The sequence below is a fragment of the Mobula birostris genome, chromosome 4 (genome assembly GCF_030028105.1).
Source record: "Mobula birostris isolate sMobBir1 chromosome 4, sMobBir1.hap1, whole genome shotgun sequence".
Classification (NCBI taxonomy): domain Eukaryota; kingdom Metazoa; phylum Chordata; class Chondrichthyes; order Myliobatiformes; family Myliobatidae; genus Mobula; species Mobula birostris.
This window is the reverse complement of record NC_092373.1, coordinates 33335591-33357101: the sequence shown is the minus strand read 5'-3', so window position 1 is coordinate 33357101 and position 21511 is coordinate 33335591. Positions and strand designations below refer to the sequence as shown.

The 21511-nt window shown below is 42.2% G+C and overlaps 1 protein-coding gene across 2 annotated transcripts in view; it reads left to right on the top strand.

The window, feature by feature from the left end:
* The window catches only part of meltf (melanotransferrin), a 91358-nt gene that overhangs the window by 50677 nt on the left and 19170 nt on the right, over positions 1-21511 (top strand). For both annotated transcript variants that reach the window (XM_072255115.1, XM_072255116.1), the window contains exons 11-12: positions 3350-3544; positions 11817-11973. In XM_072255115.1, the coding sequence (XP_072111216.1) occupies positions 3350-3544; positions 11817-11973 (352 nt within the window). The remainder of the gene's footprint in view (positions 1-3349; positions 3545-11816; positions 11974-21511) is intronic.

Sequence of the window (21511 nt, the reverse complement as noted above, 5' to 3'; positions counted from 1 at the left end):
ATTCTAGAACCATTGACCATAAGACCATGAGATGTATGAGCAGATTTAGGCCATTGTGTCTGCTTCGAAATTTCATCATGGCTGATGCAATTTTCCTCTCAGCCTCGATCTCCTGCCTTCTCCCTGTATCCCTTCATGCTCTGACCAATCAAGAATCTATCAACCTCTGCCTTAAATATACATAAAGACTTGGCGTCCACAGCTGCCTGTGACAAAGAATTCTACAGATTCACCATCTCTGGCTAAAGAAATTCCTTCTTGTCTCCATTCTAAAAGGACACCTCTCCATTCTGAGGCTGTCCCCTTGGGTCTGAGACTCTCCCACCATAGGAAGCATCCTCTCCACATCCACTCTATCAAGGCCTTTCACCACTCAATAGGTTTCAATGAGGTTCTGTTCATTCTTCTGAATTCTAGTGAATACAAGCCCTGAGCCATCAAACAGTCTTTATGTGACAAGTCATTCAATCCTAGAATCATTTTCGTGAACTTCCTTTGAACACTGCCAAGTTTCAGCGCATGCTTTCTAAGATAAAGGCCCAAAACTGTTCGCAATACACAAGGTGCGGCATCACCAGTGCTCTAGAAAGCCTCAATATCACATCAACACACACAAAATGCTGGTGGAATGCAGCAGGCCAGGCAGCATCCATAGGAAGAAGCACAGTCGACGTTTTGGGCCAAGACCCTTCGTCAGGACTAACTGAAAGAAGAGATAGTAAGAGATTTGAAAGTGGGAAGGGGAGGGGGAGATCCGAAAAAGATTACATCCTTGCTTTTATATTCTAGTCTTCTTGAAATGAATGCTAACACTGCATTTGCCTTCCTCACCACAAACTCAACCTGTAACTTAACCTTTAAGGAATCCAGCACAAGGACTTCCAAGTCCCTTTGCAACTCAGTTTTTTTGTATTTTCTCTCCTCCTAGAAAATAATCAACCTTTTCATTTCTTCTACCAAAGTGCATGACCATACACTTCCCGACACTGTATCTGCCATTTCTTAGCCCATTCTCCTAATCTGTCTAAATACTTCTGTAGCCTCACTACTTCTTCAAAACTACCTGCCTCTCCACCTATCTTCATATTGCTTGCAAACTTTGCAACAAAGCCATCAATTCCATCATCCAAATCATCCACATATAATATATAAAGAATTGGTCTCAACACAGTCCTGTGGAACACCACTAGTCACTGGCAGCCAGCCAGAAAAGGCTCCCTTTATTTCTGCTCCTTACCTCCTGCCAATCAGCCACTCTTTATCCTTGCTAGAATCTTTCCTGTAATACCATGGGCTTGTAGCTTGTTAAGCAGCCTCATGTGTGGTACCTTGCCAACGGCCTTCTGAAAATCCAAGTACACAACGTCAACCGATTCTCCTTTGTCTATTCTGCTTGTTATTTCTTCAAAGAATTCCAACAGATTTGTCAAGCATGATTTTCCTTTGAGGAAACAATGCCGACTACGGCCTATTTTATCATGTGCTTCCAAGTATCCTGAGACCTCATCCTTAATAATTGACTCCAACATCTTTCCAACCACTGAGGTCAGACTAACTAGCCTATAGTTTCCTTTCTTCTGTCTCTTCCCTTTCTTGAAAAGTGGAGTGACATTTGCGATCTTCCACTCTTCCAGAACCGTTCCAGAATCTAGTGATTCTTGAAAGTTCATTACTAATGTCGCCACAATCTCTTCAGCCATCGTTATCTGGCCCAGGTGACTTGTCTACCTTCAGACCTTTCAGTTTCCCGAGAATCTTCTCTTTGATTGGGTAACTTCACACACTTCATGACCCATGACTCCTGACACCTGGAACTTCCGCCATACTGCTAGTGCCTTCTACAGTGAAGACTGATACAAAATTCTTATTCAGTTTGTCCGCCATTTTGTTGTGTCCCATTATTACCTCTCCAGCACTGTTTTCTAGCAGTCCACTCTCAACTCTTCTACATTTTGTGTACCGTATCAGAATAATCTTCATTGTACAGAAAATCTTGACAAACGCATGATAAAGAATCCTTTACTCCATCTGGATTAATTTGGACTAACAAATTACTGTGTGCTATAACCACTTAAGCATTCTTTAAGTAATTCATTTCTATTTGTCTGTTGACAAGTGTTGACAACATTTTGTGTAAGTGTAATTAGAATTTCAGCATCGCTAACTAGGCAATATACTGTATTTTGTTCATAACCATTAGTGTCAAGGAGTTCATTGCTATTCTGTCTAGTGGGTGAGAATGGAAAATTTGATACTTAGAATTCTGTGACTAGTTCATTGTTTTTCAAAGGACATTTTTTCAATTGAAACACTAAACTAAGGAATTTAAATATAAATTAAAAGTAACAGTGTTTGTTGTAGCAAAAATACTATTTGCATTAGTGTGGACTGATGAAATGATTACAGTGTCTGTATGGAATCACTTAGAGGGTGAATGAGTACACTCCACATAGATAGTTTTAGGTGGGCAGCAGTCTACCGCCCAGCCTTTATCTTAAAGTAAGAGCAATTAAAGACGTGGACTCAATGGTGTGCAGATCAAGCTCAGTTACTGAGTTGGTTGTGCTCTCACCCAGAACATCTTGTTCAAATACTTCAACATTTTGTTAACAATATTGGCAGACAGCCACTGATTACAAACTGTTTCATTTAGAATTTTATCCAATATTGAGGTAGTCCAGTTCAGGGCTGCAGTGAAACACCGCAATCGTTGTTTTGGCAAGTTCAAAGTCAAATTGTTGAGAGTTATAGAGGAGGATGCTGACTGAATATTAAGTGATGACAAATTGCTTCTGATTTGCAAAATGGAACTGGTGCCTTCAGGAAGCAGGTAAAAGAGAAAATAGCATTTCCATTTTCTGGATTTGCACTGAAGTGTATTACCATGCCTGCTGCCTGACCTGCTGAGTTCCTCCAGCATTTTGTGTGTTGCTGTAGATTTCCAGCACCTACAGTCTCTTTTGTGTCTTCATAACCAGTTTTCTTTTTTTTGGCCACTAATATCCTTTTTTTTTTTTAACTCGGACATAGTAGTCAGTTGTGAGTAGCTAAAAAAGATGTTTTCCAAAAACCAGCTGTAGCAGTTCACAGGTGAGCAGAAATGGATTCCAAAAATTGGGATTTCCTGAATATAATATTATTTTCTTTTCTGGCGACCTTTTCAATTAAAACCAAACAGAAAAACATTATAGGAGACTGTCCAGTAAGCCTCCATTCTAAGAATACCCTCATTTACCTGCAGTATCTGTTGTATTTGTAAGTTGTGCAAAACTAGTGCTATACTAAGTTTAAAAAGATGCCGACAAAACAACTTTGGAAAATAAGTTTGAATGAAATCTTTGTGCATTAGGTGATAATGAAGGAGCATCATATTATGCCGTGGCAGTAGTAAAAAGGTCGAGTCATAACTCCTTCACCATCAATCAGTTGAAAGGAAAGAAGTCTTGTCACACTGGGCTGAACAGAACTGCTGGATGGAACATACCCATTGGTACACTGATGGAGATGGGTGAAATCAAAGCTGACAAATGCAAGGTTGCTAAAGGTGAGAAAGATCTTAAAGAGATTAGAATTAGTTTAATTTGTTACATGAACAATAAAATACGTTGTCTTGCATCTGAGATTGTTCTGGGAGTAGCCGGTGGGTGTTGCCATGCTTCCACTGCTAACATAGCAACGTATTTACCCTAATATGGGAGGAAGGCACATGGTCACGGGGAGTGTGTACAAATTCCTTACAGACAGTGGCAGGAATGGAACCCAAATCGCTGATTACTGGCACTGCTAAACAATTGCACTAACCGCTAACGCTATCATGCCACCTTTTTCTTTAGTGGTAAATATACTTGCCTTTCAGCACCCAGAAAAACACTTCGATTTATTGTTAACATTAAGTTTAAAAAGATGCTGACAAGACAACTTTGGAAAATAAGCTTGAATGAAATCTTTATGCATTAGGTGATAATGAAGGAACATCATATTATGCCGTGGCAGTAGTAAAAAGGTTAACGTTCCTTCCTGCCTTTTGGAAATGAATATAATTCAAGTTTACTGTCATGTGCACAAGCAGAAGTACAATGAAAAATTTGCTTGCAGCAGTGTCAGCTGTGTAGGTACAGACAAGACAGAAAATAAATTTATACCATTTTGTGGAAAAAAAAAAGACAAAGGCAGAATTGAAAACAAGTCCATGGCGACAAGAACCTGGTGATGCACTAATTAGAGAGGATTCGAAAATAAGCAAAACGACATTTATTTCAATCTACTGTGTCAGGCCTGAGTGTGAAAAGAATAAGTGGAAATTAAACTAGGTTGTTGCATGGTAGTTCACATTAGGTGAATGAAAGCAAACAGTAGGAATTTAAACTGGGTTTTTGAGGTACTGGTGGATACCTCACTCATGCACCAGAGCCAATAGAGATCATAGAATGAAAGATGGCAAGACAAATGCCGCTCAGCTCTCCATGCCTGTGCTAGTCCATTCAAAGAGCTGTTTAATTAGTCCCACTAGGCTCAGTATATTTTTCCTTGCAAGCATAGAGGACAGAGGTGACAGTAAGTTTGAACAAGCCATTTTTTTAAAGACTATGATTGAAGTAATGAGTTGGAAATTGTTTAGCAATAAGTCTATTCAAGCTTATATTAATATATAATGAAAGTTGTAAATTGATTTGTAACCTAAACTACGATGAGAGGAAATACAGCCTTTCTTATGATGAGCTGAAACAACCAGTGCCCGTTGGCCAGCTGACAACAAATCTCAGGCTGACTTTCACTGATTGGTCATTGTTCTTATCGATGTCTTGAATGTTCTTGGGTAAACTATTTAAATAGTTGCGCTTTGGGAATTTTGAGTCTTTGACAATTTTGTAGTTATGCGGTTTTACTAAATAAAGACTTAAGACGAGCTAACAAGCCTTTTTGGAAAGCAGTCATCAGTTCTCTCTTCAGTGTTTGCTACCACTGATTAAAACTGATTAAACACGATGCGAGTGACTTCATCATATCCAGTGCTGTCGATCACGCATGTGAAAAATTCAAGCTGGATAACATGACTGAATCACAGTTCAAATGTCTGATTTTTATGTGCAGACTTCAGGCACATATGGCGATGCAGACGTTTCGCAAAAGGCTCCTGGCCAGACTGGAGCAGGACCCTGATATGACTGTACAAGCTGTCAGTCAAGAATGTCAGCATTTGATCAACCCAAAACACAATTCTAACCTGGTCGAACAGAACCATGTCAATGCAGTTTCCAATGGCCCAGATTTCATCACACATTAGGTCTCCAAATGGCCAAACACAGCCTGTTGGAACTGTGGTGCATGGCATTATGGAAGAAACTGCCAATACAAGAAACTCGTTTGCAGCAAATGCTAACGCTGAGAGAGCCGCTCAGTGCCCTGCTCAACAAGGGTACCACAAGGAAATGGTCCAAACAATGCCAAGAGTCATTTCATCAGGTGAAGAATATTGTCATCCTACCTTCTCCTGATACAGTTCCACCCAGAGCTGCCAGGCATCACAACAGATGCATCCAATTATGGGGTGGGAGGTGCTATATTCTTGATCTTCTCTGATGTTTCCGAGAAAGCTGTCATGCATGCAGTCAGGTTACTGATTGCAGCAGAAAGAAGCTATGGAAAAGCTTTGGGAATCATCTTTGCTATGAAGAAATTCCACAAGATGCTTTATGGTGGACGCTTCACTGTCCTTAATGATCACGAGCCACTGTTGTCCATCTTTGGGTTTAAGAAAGGCATCCCAGTGTATATAGTAAACCATCTACAAAGGTGGGCAACAGTGTTATTAGCCTACAATTTTGAAATCAAGTACAGGTCAAACCAGAAGCTTGGTCAGGCAGATGCCCTGTCCAGACTTGTGAATCAGCGAGTTACTGAAAATGAAGATGCAGTCGTGGCTGAAATTTCAATTGATTGTAAAGTCCACAGGGTTGTATCAAATGCTGCTGATATGTTCAGGTCACGGGCAACAAGATCAGAGCAGAAATGGCTGCAGAGCCCCTTCTTCAGCGTATCTCCATCATTGATTGATGGCCAGTAAAGGTTGGAGAAGATTTTGTACACTTTTACCAACGTCAAACATTGCTTTGAACTGTGGACTGCTGCCTAGTATTTGGAGACAGAATATTGGTTCCACAAGCACTTTGACCAAAAGTACTGAAACAATTCCACCATGGTCATCCAGGCATCAATTGAATGAAAGCCCTGGCTAGACGGTTTGTGTAATGGCTGGGCAATGATGAAGATTTCACATCTGTATGCAAGCAGTGTACTCAGTACTCTATGGCAGCACAGAATCCAAGTAAAGCCAATCTACAACCATGGACTTAGCTACCAGACCTTGGACTTGAGAACACATTGACTTCACTGGCCTAATTAATAGCTGTACTTCACTTATGCTAGTTGACACTAATACCAAATGACCAGAAGTATTATCTATGAAGTCAACAATGACAGAGACTACCATTCACAGCTGCTACAGATCTTCAGCCACTTTGGAATTCCAGAAATAGTTAGTCATGGAGTCATAGGAAAGTACAGCTCAGAAACAGGTCCTTCAGCCCATCTAGTCTGTGCCAAACCACTTAAATTGCCTTCTTCCATCGACCTACACCAGAACCATAGCCTTCCATACTCCTACCATCCAAACTGCTCTTAAACATTGAATTCAAGCTCACACACACCACTTGCACGGGCAGCTCATTCCACACTCTCACAACCCTCTGAATGAAGGAGTTTCCCCTCATGTTCCCCTTAAACTTTTCACCTTTCATCCTTAATGCATTGTCTCTGATTGAGGTCCTATTTAACCTCCATGGAAAAAGCCTGCTTGCATTTACCCTATCAAATCTCCTCTCTAATTTTCTACATTCTAAGAAATATAGTCCTAACCTATTTAATCTTTCCTTATAACTCAGGTCCTCTAGACCCAGTAACATCCTGGTAAAATTTCTCTGTACTCTTTCAACCTTATTTACATCTTTCCTGTGGATAGGTGACCAAAACTGCACACAATATTCCATATTAGGCCTCACCAATGCCTTATACAACTTCAACGTAACATCCCATCTCCTGTACTCAATATTTTGATTTATGACGTCCAATGTGCCAAAAGCTTTCTTTACGATCCTATCTACTTGTGACGACAATTTCAACCAAACCTACATTCCCAGATCCCCTTTTTCTAGCACACTCCTCAGTGCCCCATGGTGCACTGTGTAAGATCTGTCCTGGTTAGTCCTACTGAAGTGCAACACCTTGTACTTGACTGCATTAAATTCCATCTGCCACTTTCCCAGCTGATCCAGGTCCCATTGCAAGTCATGGTAGCCTTCCTCACTGTCCACTACATCCTCTATTTTGGAGTCATCTGCAAATGTGCTGATCCAGCTAACCACATTATCATCCAGATTGTTGATATAGACAGCAAACAACAGATCCAGAACTGATTTCTGCAGTACCCCACTAGTCACAGGACTCCAGTCAGAGAGGCAACCATCTGCTACCACTCTCTGACTTCTCCCACAAAACCAATGTCCAAAACAATTTATTATCCTGAATGCCAAGTGACTGAACCTTTTTAACCAACCTCCCATGTGAAACTTTGTCAAGTGTCTTGCTAAAGTCCATGTAGACAACATCCACTGCCTTGCCTTCATCCATTTTCCGGTACTTTCCTCCCTCTTTAAAAACTCTAAGGTTGGTTAGACATGACCTACTAACACGAAGCCATGCTGACTATCCTTAACCAGTCTATGTTTACCCAAATACTTGTACATCCGGTCCCTCGGAATACCTTCCAATAACTTTCCCACTAATATGTCAGACGCAACTGTCACTAATGGCTAAAATATCATAATTCCAGGTGCTGATCCATGCCCTGAGCTCATCTGCCTTTTCTATGATACTTCTTGCATTGAAATATATGTAGCTCAGAACATTAGTTGCACCATGCTCAACCTTTTGATTCCTGACTTTGTCTGAGGTCTTAACAACATCTGTCTCCATAACCTCTCCACTAACTGTTCTGGAACTCTGGGTCCCTTCCCCCTGCAACTCTAGTTTACACCCACTGTGCAGCACTAGCAAACCTTCCCACTAGTATATTAGTATCCTTCCAGTTCAGGTGCAAACCATCTCTTCTGTACCCGTTGCACCTTCCCTAGAAGAGAGCCCAATGATCCAAAAATCTTATGCCCTCCCTCCTACACCAACTCCTTAGCCACATGTTAAACTGTATAACCTTCCTAGTTCTGAGTTCACTGGCATGTGGCACAAGTAGCAATCTTGAGGTCACAACGCTGGAGGTCCTGCCCTTTAACTTAGCACCTAACTCCTTGAATTCACTTTGCAGAACCTCGTCACTCTTCCTACCCATGGACCATGACTTCTGGCTGTTCACCCTCCCACTTAAGAATGCTGAGGACTCGACCTGAGATGTCCCGGACCCTGGCACCCAGGAGGCAACATACCATCCGGGAATCTCGTACTTGTCCATAGAACCTCCTGTCCATTTCCCAACTAACGAATCCTCTATCACCGCTGCGCACCTCTTCTCCCCTCTTTCCTTCTGAGTTGTAGAGCCACATTCACTGCCAGAGTCGTGATCGCTGACAGGTCACCCTCCCCAACAGTGTCCAAGGTGGTATAGCTGTTTGAGGAGGATGTCCACATGGGTACCCTGCAATAACTGTTTACCCCTTTCCACTTCCGGAGTGTCACACAGTTTCCTGTGTCCTGCACCTTGGGTGTAACTATCTCTCTACATGTCCTAACTATCACCTCTCAGTTTCCAAATGATCCAGAGTTCATCTAGTTCCAGCTCCAACTCCTTAATGTGTAGTGTTAGAAGGTGCAGCTGGATACACTCCTTGCAGGTGTGGTTATCAGAGACATGGGAGGTCCCCCTGCCTTCCCACATCCCACAAGAGGAACAGTCCACTACCCTGCCTGGCATCCCTACTGTTCTATGTGAGCAAGTATAAAGAAGGAAGAACAATAAAATATTGGGGGAACCCTACCCACAGCTTTTCTTGCCTTCTCTTACGGAAGCCTCGAAGAGCTTACTTTAACTTGGTCTTGCCAATCAATCCTGAATGCAGATTTGGCGCTGCTCAAAGCTCCAAATCGTCGCAAGTTGCTGCTTTTTCTGACAATGGCACCCTATTCAGTGCACAGCAGTTTGCTGCATTCTGCTAAAACAGTGGAATTATCCACTTCCGCTCACCCCTATATCATCCACAGTCCAACGGCCAAGCAGAGAGGTTTGTGGTTAGCTTCAAGAGGGGAAGGAGCATAGGCTGAGGCTCTCTGACATCGAATTATGCCGCGTCCAGGCCTTGAGGAGAAGCTTCCAGCTGAAGCACTTTTGGGAAGAAAACTGCGCACAGTTTTGGATGCAATGCTTCCACAGTGACCAACATCTGAGACAGTAGATGCTCAAGTGTACAAAGGCAGCCACACAGACCTCGGTCAACGGGTGAATTTATTCAAGCCCAGAGCTGTAGTGTGGGCCAGACAGTATCGCAATGGGCAAGGCCCTTGGGTATCAGTTCAGATTGACGAATGAATGGGGAAAATGCTCTATATGCAGTTATCATAGACAGACATCACTGCTTGCACATCAACTAGTGCTCGTTGGACAGATCATCAAACACCCATCTCCTACTTGAAGGGTTCGATTTACCCCGACTGAACCAACCTCTAGCTCCAGCACAGCCTCAAGCAACATCGTGACAGCCTGCAACCACTAAGAAGATGTGATAGCCACTGTAAGCCAGTTACTGCAATCTAAATCAACCCTCGGCTCAAATCCTACAGGTAATCATCTCCAAGAAGGAGGTATTAGGTGAGCTGGAACAGCCAATGCCTATTGGTCAGCTGACAGCCAATCCCAGGCTGGCTTTCACTGATTGGCTGTTGTTCCTATCAATGTCTGGAATGTTCTTGGGTAAACTATTTAAATAGTTGCACTTTCGGATGTACTGTTAAGTTTTGAGATTTTTGTAGTTGTGTGGCTTTATGAATAAAGGGCTTCTTTCCAGTTCCGCCTTTGTTCTATCTCTTGGTTTCAGGTCTCATCAGTAGTTATAGGCAAGCAAATGCAACAACCTGGAATTATTTATTCTGGAAAGTGGAGTCTCAATGAGAATAAATAAATTTAATCTTGGTAATGTGCGTCATATTGTTGCATCTCCAGATACAGACAATACAAGTTCAATATTTATTTTAATTCTTTCACTATTCCTTTGTTAATGACTCTTTACAATTGCTGCTTGCAGCTGATGGACAGATCGTGTCACACAGCAGTGAGACAGTCTTTCTGTGTCATTTGGAGAAATAACCCAAGGATGCATTACCGTAGTGACCAGTTACTGGGAATGACAGGAATGGTCTCAGATTTCTAGCAAATGCGGACAACATCATGAACTTAAACAGAAAATAGAAGTAAAAAATATTGTTTAAATCTTCCTGATTTGCAACCAGGAATGTAGTTGTTACATTTCATGCTGGTATGACTCAATACTAAAGGTTCAAAGGTTCATTTATTATCAAAGTATATATGCAGTAAACAACTTGAGATTTGTCTTCTCCAGAAAGCCACGAAACAAATAAAACTATAGAATTCTTTTAAAGAAAAACATCAACTCCCCCCACCCTGCACAGAAAGGAATGGCAACATGATTATCACCCCCCAAACACCCCTCCCCCCCACACAAAAATCTAACAAAATGCACCCAGTGGCAATAGGAACAGCAACTCCCAAACTCCCTCCCCAGCACAAAAAAACTAAACTAACAGACTTAGCGCACAGCAACAAGAAAGAACAGGCAAAAACACAGACTGGTCCACATTTCATAGTCCAATCCATAAACACAGAACCTCGGTAACATCCTCTGACAGCATTACTTAAAAGTTTAATGGTCAACCCCTTAGTACTGAATTGTTCTTTCTTTCCATGTATTTTAAAATTGATCTATTAAACCACATTAAAAGCATTGCATCGTGAATTGGGAGCTGGGTATACCATGAATGCTTCATAGACAAATCTTCCCTTATTTGGAGCAACACTCATAACACGCTGGAGGAACTCAGTAGGTCGGACAGCATCCGTGGAAATGATCAGTCAACATTTCGGGCAGGAACCCTTCGTCAGGACCCCTTCGTCCTGACGAAGGGTTCCGGCCCAAAACGTCGACCAATCTTTTCCATGGATGCTGCCCGACCTGCTGAGTTCCTCCAGCGTTTTGTGAGTGTTGCTTTGACCCCAGCACCTGCAGATTATTTTGTGTTTATGATTCCCTTATTTGGAAATGGGTGGATCCCAGAACTCATCAAGCTAAAGGACAGGCTTCCCAACATGCATATCATTACTTGCCATTAGTGGAGAAATCTTTAATATTTGCTGTAAAGGTTAGATCATAAAAAATAGAGATTAGAAATTATTTTACTACATAGCCTTCGAGCCTAATCAGGGATCCAGTAAACTCATAACTGATCTGATTTTGGTCTCAGCTTTTCTTTCACCAAAATCCTTTACTCCTCTCTAGATGAAAATCTCAACTTTATTCAGCAATTAAGCCTCCACATCTCTGAGGTTAGAGAGTACAATGATTCTTGACCATGTGAGAGGAAATTCCTCCATCTCCATCTTAAAGGGGCCACTCCTTTTATTGAAGAAATGTTTGCTCATTTTAGATGTAGATTTAATCTGCTCAATTGTTCCTGATAAGACTTGGGCTACTGTAACAGATTTGGAGATGCATAACAATTTAATTGACTCTCCTGTACAGCCGTCAGTGAGTTCTTTTCGGCAAGCTGTGTGCCGGGTGCAGGTCAGAAGGGCTATCCGTCAAAACTTTGTGAACTGTGCATCGGGAATGAGAATGGGCAATCAAAGTGTGCCTTCACAGCAGAGGAACGATACAGTGGTTATACTGGAGCATTCAGGTAATCTTATAGACTACAGTATGTTATGTTTTTATTATGGGTGGTAAACTGAGAGTGGACCATTTGCATACCAATTCTTGGAGCTGCACCCCTAACTCAATGCAATACACAATTTCAACATAAAGATGAATTTACTGCCTACTAAGGAAACCACCTGACTTCATAGAACACAGAACAGTACAGCACAGGAACAGACCATCTGGCCCACATTTTGTGCCGAACTAGCAAATCAAAAACACTCAAACACTGATCCCTCCTACCTACAACACACATCAAAGTTGCTGGTGAATGCAGCAGGCCAGGCAGCATCTCTAGGAAGAGATACAGTCGACGTTTCAGGCCGAGACCCTTCAGTTAGTCCTGACGAAGGGTCTCAGCCTGAAACGTCGACTGTACCTCTTCCTAGAGGTGCTGCCCGGCCTGCTGTGTTCACCAGCAACTTTGATGCGTGTTGCTTGAATTTCCAGCATCTGCAGAATTCCTGTTGTTTCCCTCCTACCTACACCATGTCCATATCCCTCCATCTTACTTACATCCATGTGCTTATCCAACATGTTAAAGGCTTCCAGTGTGTTTGCCTCTGCCATCATACCAGGCAGCACATTCCAGGCATCTACAACTCTGAGTAAAAAAAACTTTCAATGCATGCCTTCTAATATTAGACATTTCAACCCTGGGAAACAGATACTCTCTGCATACCTATGCCTCTCATAATCTTGTAAACTCCTATCAGATCTCCCCTCAGCCTCCGGTGCTCCAGAGAAAACAACACAAGCTTATCCAGCGTCTCGTGATAGCACATGCCCTTGAAGCCAGGCAGCATCCTGGCAAACTTCTTCTGCACCCTCTCCAAAGCCTCAGCGTCCTTCCTATAGCGGGGTGGCCAGAACTGCATGCAATATTCCAGATGTGGTCTAACCAGAGTTTTATAAAATTGCAACATAACCTCTTGACATTTGCACTCAGTGCCTCGACTAATGGAAGCAAGCATTCTATAAGCTTTCTTGACCACCTTATTGACCTGTGTAGCCACTTCCATTAAGCTATGAACTTGGATCCCAAAACCTTTCCGCTTAACAACACTGTTAAGTGCACTATCTCCTTGCATTTGCCCTACCAAGCTGCAACAACTCACATTTACCCTGGTTAAACTCCTCCTGCCATTTCTCTGCCCATATTTGCAACTGATCTATATCATGCTGTATTCTTTGCCAGTGTTTTACACTATCCACAACTCCACCAATCTTGGTATCATCCGCAGACTTACTAACCCAACCAAGTACATTTTCATCCAGGTCATTTATGTACATTACAAACCGCAGAGATCCCAGTAACAGATCCCTGTGGAACTCTAGTAATGACAGATCTCCAGCTCACATTTTTCAAATGCTACCCTCTGTCTACTATGTGTGAGTCAGTTCCGAATCCGAATAACCAATCCCATGAGGGATTTTGTCAAACACTTTGCTAAAATCCATGTAGGCAACATCCACTGCCGAACCCTCATCAATCTCTCTTGTCACCTTGTCAAAAAAACTTGATCAAGTTGATAAGGCATGACTTGCCATGTAGAAAGCCATGTTGGCTTTCTGTAATTAGGCCATGGATTTCTAAATGCTCATTTATGCCATCCCTAAGAATTTTCTCCAGCGATTTCCCTCACCAGTCTATAGTTTATTTATTTAGTCATACAGCACAGCATTGGCCCTTTGAGTCACAACGCCCCAGTAACCCCGTAACCCTGATTTACCCTAACTTCAGAGCGGAACAATTTATAATGAACAGTGAGCCTATCCAGAATGTCTTTGGACAATGAGAGGGAGCTAGTGCACTTGGGGAAACCCCACACATTCCATGGGGAGGACGTACAGAGGCTCCTTACAGAATGGTGCCTGAAATGAACCTCGAATGCCATAACACCCCACGCTAACCGCTACACTACTGTGGCGCCCAGTTCTGATTTCAGTTCCGCTGAAATCAATGCAATTGACAATGAGTGACTGTGGAATGAGGGGTGAACTGTAAAGGTAAGTTTTATGTCCGCCCAGGTGGTAACTAGTAATTCTAAATTCCAAAAAGAAATTATTTCAATCCGTGCCTCTCTCATGCACCGAGTGAACTGCAGATTGTCAGAGGCAGTGCTCTATAAGAAAATCTTTAACTGCAGTTAACGGTGGAATGTAGAACAAAATGGGGCAATTAGGATGGAAATAGATCGTAAAATATTTCTCCACTGCAGAACTAAGCTACAAGTTCCTTACCCAGCATTTTTTTTTGTTGTTGAGAGCATTGCTGCATTTGAACTTTGCTATCATTAGCACAGCACCAATAACCTTGCCTCGTTCTCACCTTAATGAGAACTGGAGTATCTTTTGTAATCGAGCTTTAGATCAGGATAGATTATTATTGCTAGAGTCTTCATTGTGATAACAAAAATAAAACTAGTAAGATCGATAGAATATAGAACATTACACCCAATACAGTCCCTTCGGCCCACGATGTTGTGCCGACTGTTTAACCCACTTTAAGATCAATCTAACCCTTCCCTCATACATAACCCTCCATGTTTCTATCATCCACGCACTAATCTAAGAGTTTCGTAATTGTCCCTTGTGTATCTGGTTCTACCACCACCCCTGGCAAGGTGTGAGGATGAACAGGTTACCAGGAAATAATGTGAGCAATGGGGTTGATGAGATCTTTTTATAAGAGCCAACTTGATGGGTCAAATTACAATGCCCGATTGAAAGCAGTATTTTAAGGGAGTGAGCAAAGGTGAATATACTGACGTGCACAAAAGTACTTATTTTATTCTGGTTCATTAGTCATAGTATTTTTGGATTGTATGTTGGGAGAAGGGAATATGGAAAGCAACTTATTCAAAAATGTGGGCAGATCAAAGTCATTTCTGTGACCTTCAATACAAGGTTGATTGGGAGTAATTCTCTACCTGTGGAATGACTTGGCTCAGGTGGAAGTTCAATTATAGAGAAATTATGGTATGTGACTATTTTACTGACTTGACTGCATAATGGTTTACAGCTTTAGATGGGTAGCAAATGAGAGAGACATCTTAACGATTTAGCAGTAATTCTTTACAAACTAATGTAGACATTTAACTTCAGTTAGTAAAGGTAAATTTAATTGCAATTGGAACACTAGATGTGAGAGGTAAAGAACGTACAGTTGTACCAGACAACTACGGTACTTTACCCTATAGATAAGCTGATAAAGTTGGGTGATTTCAGCATATGAGGTTATAAAATTTGCTTGTTAAAACAATTAGATCTTAGCATTTGCACAATTTAAAGTATGTAAGGTGTAAGACATTGCTAAGTGATTAAATGGACTGGGGAAGCAGAAGTATTATAATTTACATGTAAAGAATAGAGGTGAGGTCAAGATGCTCACAAATTTATGATTAAATTAGCGTATTAATTTATAACTAAAGCTTAGATTCTTGAGAGTGACATCTTAGTGTGCTACTGATAGAAAGTCTAATAAATTCAAAGTGTAAATGTTCTGTTGGACTAAGATGAGATCAACTGGAAGAGGTAATTTACATATAATCAGCTATACTAATCAATACAATTAAGTGTCCCATTTTTATATTTTGTGAAGGCATTAAACATGGCAAATGAAACTGAAGTGAAATGTTTAGTCATAGTCATAATTTATTGATCCTGGGGGAAATTGGTTTTCGTTACAGTTGCACCATAAATAATAATAAAACCATAAATAGTTAAATAGCAATATGTAAATTATGCCAGGAAATAAGTCCAGGACCAGCCTATTGGCTCAGGGTGTCTGACCCTCCAAGGGAGGAGTTGTAAAGTTTGATGGCCACAGGCAGGAATGACTTCCTATGACGCTTTATGTTGCATCTCAGTGGAATGAGTCTCTGGCTGAATGTACTCCTGTGCCCAACCAGTACATTATGTAGTGGATGGGAGACATTGTCCAAGATGGCATGCAACTTGGACAGCATCCTCTTTTCAGACACCGCCGTGAGAGAGTCCAGTTCCATCCCCACCACATCATTGGCCTTAGGAATGAGTTTGTTGATTCTGTTGGTGTCTGCCACCCTCAGCCTGCTGCCCCAGCACACAACAGCAAACATGATCGCACTGGCCACCACAGACTCGTAGAAAATCCTCAGCATCGTCTGGCAGATGTTGAAGTACCTCTCAGTCTAAGCTGAGAGCATAGAATTGGAAAGTTGTTACACTCTGTACTGCAAAAGAGCCTCGACATTTTGTAACCTCATAGCAAAGCACGTTTATGTACCAGCAACTTCTCCCTTGTTTTGGTCACTTTTATATGGATCTTTCAGAATACAAAGAGTAGATGTAATTCAACTTGGAAAAAAATAGTTCCAAAGGGAGGATCCACTAGCTGTATTTAAATACATATCAACTTTAGTATTAAACAGAGCCATGTGTTTGAAAAAATATATAAAGAAGATGCAAGATTCAAAGCACATTTATTGAGATTTGTTTGCTTACAGGCAGCCACAAAGCAAGAAACCTGAATAACCCAATTAAAAAAAAGACGATAACTATAGTGCTGAGAAAGAGGTAATAAATACACACACACACACACACACACACACACACACACACACACACACACACACACACACACACACACACACACACACACACACACACCACCCTCTCACCCCCCCCCCCACCCCCAACTGAGTCCTTAGGTCTACTCCCTGAAGCAGCCAAGTATGCTCAAACTTCAATCTCAGTTCATCATGTTAGCAGGGCAAAAATGCCTCAAGACCATAAGATATGGGACCAGAATTAGGCCATTTGGCCCATCGAGTCTACTCTGCCATTTCATCATGGCTGATCCATGTTTCCTCTCAGCCCCAATCTCCTGCCTTCTTCCCATATCCCTTTATGCCCTGACCAATCAAGAATCTATCCAACTCTCTTAAAAAATATATTTTATATATATGTAAAATAAAAAAAAAGACCTGGCCTCCACAGCTGCCTGTGGCAACAGATTCACCCCTCTCTGGCTAGAGGAGTTCCTCCTCATCTCTGTTCTAAATGGACGTCCATCTATTCTGAGGTCGTATTATCTGGTCTGAGACTCTCCCACCATAGGAAGCATCCTCTCCACATCCACTCCAAGGCCTTTCACCATTTGATGGGCTTCAATGAGGTCATCCCTCATTCTTCTGAATTCTAGTGAATACAGGCTCAGAGCCATCAAACGTTCTTCATGTGACAAGCCATTCAATCCTGGAATCATCTTTGTGAATCTCCTTTGAACCCTCTCCAGTTTCAGCACATCCTTTCTATGATATGGGGCCAAAACCTGCTCACAATACTCCAAGTGAAGCCTCACCAGTGCTTTATAAAGTCTCAATATTACATCCTTGCTTTTATATTGTAGTCCTCTTGAAATGAATGCTAACATTGCATTTGGCTTCCTTACCATAGACACAACCTGCAAATTAACCTTTCGGGAATCCTGTACAGGGCTCCCAAGTTCCTTTACATCTCAGTTTTTCATATTTTCTCTCCATTTAGAAAATAGTCAATCCTTTCATTTCTTCTACCAAAATACATTTCTTCCTGACACTGTATTCCATCTGCCATTTCTTTGTCCATTGCCCTAATCTGGCTAAGTCCTTCTGTAGCCTCTCTACTTCCTCAAAACTACCTGCCCCTCCAGCTGTCTTCATATCATCTGCAAACTTTGCAACATATCGGTCCCAACTCAGACCCCTGTGTAGATTCCTAACTTTGTCTAAGGTCCTACCAACATCTGGCTCTCCAACTCTCCACTAACTGTTCTGGCACTCTGGTTCCCATCGCCCTGCAACCCTGGTTTAGACCCCACCGTGCAGTCTAGATAGTTGTGAGAATCCATGGGTTTGTAATAGACATCAGTGGATAAGCCGTCTCTGGAGATGGAGACAGTGAGATCGAGAAAGGGAAGGGAAGGGAGCTGTCAGAAATGGACCAGGTGACTTTGAGGGCTGGGTGGAAGTTGGAGGCAAAGTGGGACCTTGTAAAAACGCCATCCCCTTTTCTCAATTCCTCTGTCTCGGCCACATCTGCTCTCAGGATGAGGTTTTTCATTCTAGAATGAAGGAGGTGTCCTGCTTTTTCAAAAGAAGGGGTTTCCCTTCCTCCACTATCAACACGGTCCTCAGCCGCATCTCTTCCATTTCACACACATCAGCTCTTACCCCATCCTTCCTCCACCCTACCAGAGATAGGGTTCCTCTTGTCCTCACCTACCACCCCACCAGCCTCCGTGTCCAGCATATAATTCTCCGAAACTTCTGCCACTTCTAACGGGATCCCACAACAACGCGCACCTTACCCTCCCCACCACCTTCTGCTTCCTACAGGGATCGCTCCCTACTCGACTCCCTTGTCCATCCCCACTGATCTCCCTCCTGGCACTTATCTTTTCAACTGGAACAAGTGCTACACCTGCCCCTACACCTCCTCCCTCACTACCATCCAGGGTCTTAAACAGTCCTTCCAGGTGAGACATCACATCATCTGTGAGACTGTTGAGGGTATTTACTTGCTATGTTCGGTGCTCCCGGTGTGGCCTCCTGTGCATCAGTGAGACCCAACGTGTATTGGGAGACTGCTTCGCCACCAGAGCAACAAGAGGGTTCTCCTAGTGGCCACCCATCTTACTTCCACTTCCCATTCCCATTCCAATATGTCCATCCATGGCCTCCTCCACTGTTGTGATGAGGTCACACTTAGGTTGGAGGTTGGAGGAACAACACCTTAGATTCTGTTTGGGCAGCCTCCAACCTGATGCATGAGCATTGATTTCTCAAACTTCCAGTAATGCATCCTCACCCGCCCCCCCCCCCATCTTCTTCTCCATTTCCCATCCCCTTTTCCCTCTCTCACCTCATCTCACCAATGAACATCCCAGCTCTTTCCTTCATCCCTCCCTCTTCAGGTTTCACCTATCACCTGGTGGTTCTCTTCCCTCCCCCACCTTTTAAATCTACTCCTCAGTGTTTTTTTCTCCAGTCCTGCCAAAGGGTCTCGGCCCAAAACGGCGACTGTACTTTTTTTTTCCCCATAGATGCTGCATGGCCTGCTGAGTTCCTCCAGCATTTTGTGTGTGTTGCTTGGATTTCCAGCATCTGCAGATTTTCTCTTGACAATCACAGGAGAAGTTCACAGCTTCGGTGCTGCAGAGAGAGGAATGAACATTGCACGAGAGCAAGCAAAATCAGCTCGACCCTCGTTCCCAGTCCCAAAACTCGGGCTTTCCGGTCTACCTGGATCAGCGTTTAAATTGTCCAAGCACCGGGTAGTGCCTCGATCTCGAACCCAGTGCAGCAACACACTTGGGCTGCACAGCGCGAAACTGTTCTCGATCGCACTGAATTGGTTGGCGCTTGGAACAATGCAGCCTCGCACCCGGCTCAGGTGGACGGGAATCGAAACCCTTATGCTTCAACTCCTCCCCAAACCATTCACTCCAACAGTGACAGCAACACCAATTCCATCTTGAGAACGTTGCACTTGGCTTTGCAATACCCCAGCATGGCTCATGCTTTGAATCAGCTTCAACTCTGCTTGCTTCTTCCTTGTTTGCGGTGATCGTTGACCACAATTTACTTCAGAAAAGGTGTTACTTGTAATGTTTTTAGTCGTGTTTCTTGCCTTCTGAGCCACCAGTAAGCTGTTTCACAACTTCTGAACCGCCATCATAAACTGGAAAAGGACAATTAATAATGACTAAAAACTTAAGGCAAAAGTGAGAAATGTAAAAACAGAAACTATTAGTTTCCAAATCTAGTTTAAAAAAAAGTTCATAAAGTGAGCATTGGTCCCATTGAAAATCCTGAGGAATAATGGAAAGAAAAGAGATGGCAAATAAACTGAACACATATTTACATCGGTTTCTAGTGAAAGATATGGGAAATAGCTGTAAATCAGAAATTCAGGGAGGTACTTCGGAGAATTACCATCATCACGAAAATGGAGCTCAGCAAACTCTCAGACCTGCAAATAGTCATAATGGAGCTCATCCTAGGGACGTGAAAGAAATGGGAAGAGAAAATAGATGATAACTTGGCTTCAATTTTCCTACATTTATGAACAGTACCATTAGATTGGAAAATAGCAAATATAGCTCCTTCATTCTGAAAGGGAGGAAGACAGAAAATAGGAAATTATGGCTACTTATCTTAATGTCTGTCATGGGGAAAATAATTTTTTTATTTAAGACATATAGTAAGGTGCTTAGGAATGTTTGAGGTAATCAAGCAAAATCAACATGAAAAGTAAGTTGTGTTTGACCAATTTATGGGAAAAAGACCACATACGTGGAAAAAGGGGAACCAATGTATGGATGTCTGGAAGCCATTTGTTATTGTGGAAAATGAAAGCTTGCTGTGTCAGAGGTAACATGCCAGTGTGAAAAAAGAGAACACCTAAGCAGAAAATGGAGATTGGTTTTTCATTGGCAAGATCAAATGAGAGAAGTGGGTCTCAAACTGTTATAATTTATATAAATGTTTCAGATGAATGGATTGAAAATATTGGTTATTTTACTGATGACATAAGTAGAGGAATTAAGCTGTGAAGAAGATATACGGAGGCTGCAAAATGATCAGCAAAGCACTGGCTAATGTTAAATGCTATCTAGAATATTTTCATAATTCCAATTTGACAATATCTAAAAATGTATACTATCTAAATGTGAGATTGCTGACCTCTGAGGTACACAGGGGCTTAGATATCCTAGTACATGAGTTAGAGAAGACTAGAATGTCAGGGCAGAAGTAATTGTAGAAACTAGTGGAATATTATTATTTTTTGTGAAGTTAATTGTATACAGGGACAGAGAGGTTCTTACTGGGTCTTCAGTTATTACTGGGCATTCCCTCAGTACTAATGAACAAACTCCAAAACCTGGACCTCTGTACCTCCCTCTGTAACTGGATTCTTGCCTTCCTCATCAGTAGACCACCATCAGTGTGGATCTGAAAAAGCATCTCGTTGACAATCAACCAGGCACACCTCGAGGATGCAAGCTTAGTCTACTGCTCCGCCCTCTCTATGACTGTGTGGCTAGGCACAGTTCAAATGCCATCCATGATTTTGCCAATGACACAACTATTCTTGGTAGAATTTCAGATGGCACTGAGGAGGCGTACAGAAGTGAGATAGATCAGCTGGTTTTGTGGCATCGCAATAATGACCTCGCACTCAACATCAGTACGAGCAAGGATATCAGGAAGATGAAGTGAGGGGAATACATGCCAGTCCTCTTCGAGAGATCTACAGTGGAAAGAGTGAGCAGTTTCAAGTTCCTGGGTGTCAACACATCTGAAGATCTATCCTGGGCCCAACATACTGATGCAATTACAAATAAGGCACAACAGTGGCTATATTTCATTTGAAGTTCGAAGAGGTTTGGTTGTCAACAAAGACTCCAGCAGATTTATATTATTTTACGTTATTTTTATGTTTTCTTGTGTGTCATTCTGGATATCATGTGCCAGGACCATTTGTGATGGCTA